The following is a 6000-nucleotide window of genomic DNA, read 5'->3' on the forward strand; positions in this document are numbered from 1 at the left end:
GATGTTTTTCTGGAACTCTCTTGCTTTTTCCATGATCCAGGGGGGCATTAAGAATATCCAAAATCATATAGAAAATTCTAGGCTACTGTCCTCTTTTGTCATGGAGAAGGGACTGAGACCTAGGCAACGAGCTTTGAGACTAATGGGAAATGGTTTCTATGTTTACAGGTATCTATGCTTCTGTGTTTCTATGTTTACAGGTATCTATCTCACCATGGTCATCAAAATGTCTCAAAGTATTCCCAAAGTGGCAATGGCACCCCACTCCAGTACTCTTGCCTGGAAAATCCCATGGACGGAGGATCCTGGTAGGCTGCAGTCCATGGGGTCACTAAGAGTCAGACACGACTGAGCGACTTCACTTTCACTTTTGTGCATTGGAGAAGGAAATGGCAACCTGCTCCAGTGTTCTTGCCTGGAGAATCCCAGGGACGGGGAGCCTGATGGGCTGCCGTCTATGGGGTTGCACAGAGTCGGACAGGACTGAAGCAATTTAGCAGCAGCAGAGAGGCTAAAGCTCCAATTTCTGGCTGAACTCTTGGCGTATTACATTTCTAAGGCATCTTCTTCTTTTGCTACTCAGTTCTCCAGTCATTCTTGCTTCTTTATCCACCCTTCCCCCCCATCTTCATCCTCAGCCAGTTGTCAAATACCTAGTCATTTTTCAAGACTTGGTTTGTGTCACCTCTTCATTGGTCCATTTCTGACTCTCCCAAGTAGGAATGGCCTGTTCTTCCAATGTAACCACCTCCTAGAGATGTCAATCATGTCACGCACAACCCTTTTTTGCACTCACCTTAAATACTGGTCTCCACATTAGACTGGGAATTCCTTGAAGACACGATGGTATGTCCATGTCCCCAGTACTAAGCCTAGCTTCTGGCACAAAATGACCACACAATAGGTATTTGTGGAATAATAGTGTTTTTCCTAGTTGTATGACATTTCAACGAGGTAGCATCCCATGGAAAAAGGCGCACTGAGGTGAGCAACTATTTATAAGGCACCAGCATTCAGATGTAACCAAATATTCCAACCAAAAAAAAAAAATGCAGGATTGGTGTAGGCCTGGGTTTAAAAATATTTTGATGTATGAAGTTTGTTTTGATTGAATAGATTAAAAAGCTATATAGATTTGCTTCCAGTTAACAACTCAACAATTGCTATGTGTTAAACACCCAGTGAGGGGAGTAGAGCAGAGTGAATAATCCATGGTTCTTGTCCTGCAGGAATTCACAATTTCACAGTCCAGTGGAGAAAACACACACATACAACACGAGAGAGTAGCAAAGTATCAAGGAGCACAGAGGCAGGAGGAGATAAGTTCTGACTGGGAGGACCTAGGAACTCCTTAAGGAGAGCAGGATTTAAGTAGCTATCTGAACAATGATTAAGAGTTTGGTGGGTGAAAATATGGAAACTAAGAACCCAGGCAGGGAGAGGCATGGAGGGAGAGAATGCCAGGTGAATGCCCCCTGCAGGATAGAGATGGATCACGGGAGCACTGGGTACCAGCAAAGGGTGTGATTAGAGATAACCATGGACAGGTAAGGAGGCTGGGGATTTGGGATTTGATTATATCAGTAATGGGAACTCCTGGAGATTTTAGAGGATTTTCTGATTCATATTTATTTGCTCAAATTGAAATAGTTTTGATTTGATATGATGTTTTTATTTATTTTTAAAAAAGGCACTCAGCTCAGTGATATTCACTATTTGGCTGTTGATGAAACATTTGGATTTAGGTCTGAGAATGCTTACCGGGAGAGAAAGAAATGTGTTGAAAAAATCGGCAAAGATTTCATCCTCTAGCAGAATTATAAGATTTGTCGAACCAATTATCTCTATAGGGGGAAAAAAAAACTCTTATAAGCAAGATTGCATTTAGGATGAGAAAATGAAGGAGTTGAATGGATCATTTCACAAGGGCAAATTTCCACATGATGATGGCCTTTAAAGTCATCCAACTCAATTTCCCCCCCTTTCCAGAACCCTCCTCAGCAACCCTGCTTAAGCACTCCCAGCTGTGGGAAGCTTGCCACCTTATAGGGCTGCCCATTCCATTTATGAAGAAATAAAATAGTTTTTTTCATTCTGTTCAGGGGGTTCTCAAGGCAAGAATACTGAAGTGGTCTGCCATTCCCTTCACCAGTGAAACTCAAATACTTTGGCCACCTGATGCAAAGAATTGACTGATTGGAAAAGACCCTGATGCTGGGAAAGATTGAAGGCAGGAGAAGGGGATGATAGAGGATGAGATGGTTGGATGGCATCACTGACTTGACTATGAGCAAGCTCCAGGAGTTGGTGATGGACAGGGAAACCTGGAGTACTGCAGTCCGTGGGGTCGCAAAGAGTCAGACATGACTGAGTGACTGAACTGAATTGAAAATAGTTTAGTAATATCTTTCCTATTGTGAACTGTTTTCCTTTATTTTCTTTCCATTTGTTGAAATTCCGCCCTCTGAAGCTTGACCAAATTCACCTAAGTTCTCTTTTAAAGGGCAATGCTCCCATATTTATAAAGATATCACAACATTTTGGTTACCTCCGCCCACTCTGGCTAGTCACTAAGCATTTCTTCAGTACTTCCTTGCGTGGCCTTCTTTCCATTTGGCTCCCCTCTCATTGGCTGGAGGGGCACCCATAATTCAAGTATTTCACATTCTTCCCAGGGAAGAGCATAAGACAACTATTGCCCATCTTCTAAGTTATGCTAGTTCTAAGTTATACTAGTGTGGCTGGAAATGAGGTTAGCTCTGGGCACTCTCACATTACACTATTCACTCCACCAGCTTTAATTTATGCAGTCACTTTTCAGAAACGAAGTCAAATTTCAACTAGTTGGTTTTGGCCCAACATTAAAACCCCCAAAGAGCTTTTTTGGAAAAATATTGGTTATGTAACATATTTGTCATTTCTCTCAAGCTTGATCATTGTGCTGCCCAAATTAATACAAGGAAAAAATGCTGACTGTCTCAAAGCCAAGCATAGAGACCACCAGTGGCTTCTCTAAGTTTACTCTAATTCACCCTCTATGCTTTTTAGTGTATAATGTTAACTAGCGAATAGTGTCCTGTTAATGGCCCAGCATTTTTCTATCATATCTAAAATTTATAATGAAAGACTTACAAAATGAGAAACCTAACTATTAGACACTAGACCTGTCTCTCAGTTTAGCTAAATGTGTGATGAGAAGAGGAAGTGTCACTCCACCAGGATGAAGTTACAATAACATAAGAAAACTAAGCAATTCCCTTCATTGCTTTTCCTAATGATACTTTGGTGGTTATTATTTTCTTGTAATAGAAAGAGAAACCCAGACAGTCAAACACTATTATAATAGAACATATGCCAATTTTTGCCCTCTGTTCCACAGATGTCTTTTTTGCTATCTAGTGTAAATTTTTATGTTTTTCTGTCTCTCTCTTCAGCCCTCTGCACATCTTTTTATAATTCCCTGATTTATTTAATCTATTCCACATGGATAACTTAAAAATCTATGTTCTCAGTCCAGACTTCTTTCTTTGACTCTAGGTTTCAGTATCCAATGAGCTATGGGATATCTCCACATGACACCCATCAGACACTTTCATCTCAACATTTTCAAAGCTGATCTGATAGTTTTTCTTCCCAACCTGCTCGTTTTCCTGTATTCCCAGTCTCAGTTACTGGAACCACCATCCAACTGTCTGAACCAGAAACCTGAAAATCATCTTTGATTTCTCTTGCTCTCTGTTTCTCTCTCAATACTCCCACACGCAATGGAGCGGCATATGCTTTCTCCTTTTATGTGTCTCTGGTATCTATTCTTGCATCTCCATCCATAAAGTCACTTTCTTATTTCAGGCCTCTATCATTTCTCATCTAGACTGTTGCATCAGTTTCTTCAAATGTTCTTGCTATTTCTAATCACTGCCACCATATTATTGTTAAAACTCTTCAGCAATTCTTCATTGTCCTACAAGATAAAGGCTAAATTCCTTAGCACAGAATCTGAGGCTTCACCCAATCTGGTTTTTGTGTTCCTTCCAAGCCTCACCTGGGAGGCTCCACTCCATGTTGCCTCCTGTTGACCAGCCAATACATTGCTCTTTACTGCACAAGGTATACACTCTCACATCCAACCTCTGTATCTTTGTTCCCACATTCCCATCCCCTGAAACATCCTCTCAACCCTAGGCTGCTTTGCAAATTATCAAGAAATGGTTTATATGTAATCTCCCTGGTAAACCAAGAATGGCAGAATATACCACAATAGTAAAATTGATCACTACTCCAGGTCACCTCACATGGTCATGTACAACGTCCATCACAACAATTAACAAGTCATTGTTTTCACTCACTGATGCATCTATCTTCCTCACCAGACTGAGCTCCATGAGAGGAGAGGCTTTTGTCTGTTCATTGTTTTTCTTCTAGACACTAACAGTGTTTGCAAAGTGTTCTGTAAGTGTTTAGTGAGTTGTTCCTTCAAGAGAAGATCTTCAATCTTTTGGATTCTTGTTCACTTGTTTGTCATTCATAAAGCCTGGTAAGGATTTGTTGAACATATTATTGAGAGGATCTGACCGCAGGAAAGTGATGTTTGGAAGAAATTTCTCGATCGATTGTTTTTGTAGCCACACATACATTGATGGTGATAAGGGACTGGACTGTGACAGCGCTTGGCATTAACAATACAGTCTTCATGGGGTGTAGGAAAAAGGCTCTCCCTATACTCCCCTTCCACATCCTATTTCTGCATTCCTGTTTCTCCATTCTTACCTGTTCTGCCTTCAAACTTTAGAATAATCTGAGGCTTTCAACATTCATTCTATACAATACTGATGTTGATTTGGTAATAAGGAAATTGTTGGATAACCCAAACCTCATGCCAGCCTTCTCCCTGGAGGAGGTATGACATGCAATGGCCTATATGCATGTTAATTCTTCCCTCTTAGGTATTCCTCCTAGTGGCCTTGGTTGTGTTATCAGTGGGCCCCTAACTGATCCTCAAAGATCTGATGGCAGGGGGTGGGGGGAGGGGAAAAGAGAGAAGAAAAACAACGGGCACGAATAACACAGTCTACATGTGGTGTCCCTGATTGACTCATTCCTGTTAACACTGCGAAGGTGAGTGGTTTGCCTTATTTGAGGTGCTCAAAGCTGCTGAGACATCCCTTTCAGAGACTCACCAGCATTGCTCATGTCTCCTTGCTCTTCCTGCTACTGTGATTGTTTAGGAGCGGAATCAGCCCCCAGTCAACAGAACCCTGCCCCTTATGAATGCACAGTGACACCTCCTGCTAGGGGTTCCAGATTCCATACCTCTGGTATAGAACTCAATCTGATAAATCTTATGTTAACTGAGCTCCTGAATTCCCTTAACTATACAGACTCTTCCTATACCTAGGGCTTTAGTCCATACTATTTGGCATGCATTGACAGTTTCCTTTTAATTGTTGTCTAACAATTCCTAAGTTGAAGTTCTGTCTCTTGAACTTGACTTCATTCTTTGAGGGAATAGGAATCTGTTAACTTCTGATGTGTCTTTTGGATCTAATATCCTTCTAGAAATTTAACTGGTATTCAATAAATATTTAATGACTTGACTCTCAGATAAGCTGGAAAATTCAACCTAATATCCATGCTGTTTTCTACCCCTTCTCTTCTTTTCCAGATAGTTTCCTCTGGTTGGTTGTGGGTTTGAAAAGAGATTGAACACACATTAGCTTTCATGTAGAAGAATTAGACTAGGTGTTTGTACTTTATTCTCATTCAACTCTTAGTCATGCAAAATAGGGGTTATCATCACCTCCTTTTCAATGCAAAATAGTAAATGCAACATTGAGATTGGGCTCTGCCTATCTGATTGAAGAGCTTGTGTTATTTCAAATATGCCAGTAAATCAAACCTTCCTTTCACATGAAAAACATACTTTAATGGGCTTAGAAATAACTCTCCTGGACTTTCTCACAACAATGTATTTTTCTGTATAATTTCTTCCACTGCTTCTTA

General features: G+C 40.7%; 1 protein-coding gene across 1 annotated transcript in view; it reads right to left on the reverse strand.

The window, feature by feature from the left end:
- Positions 1–5190, reverse strand: part of RGSL1 (regulator of G protein signaling like 1) — a 61876-nt gene extending 56686 nt beyond the window's left edge. The window contains exons 1-2 of the mRNA XM_044942755.2: positions 5178–5190; positions 1762–1844 (exon numbers count right to left, since the gene is read on the reverse strand). Coding sequence (XP_044798690.2) covers positions 1762–1844; positions 5178–5190 — 96 coding nt within the window. The remainder of the gene's footprint in view (positions 1–1761; positions 1845–5177) is intronic.
- Between the last annotated feature and the right edge of the window lie 810 nt (positions 5191–6000).

The sequence above is a fragment of the Bubalus bubalis genome, chromosome 5 (assembly GCF_019923935.1).
Source record: "Bubalus bubalis isolate 160015118507 breed Murrah chromosome 5, NDDB_SH_1, whole genome shotgun sequence".
NCBI lineage: Eukaryota > Metazoa > Chordata > Mammalia > Artiodactyla > Bovidae > Bubalus > Bubalus bubalis.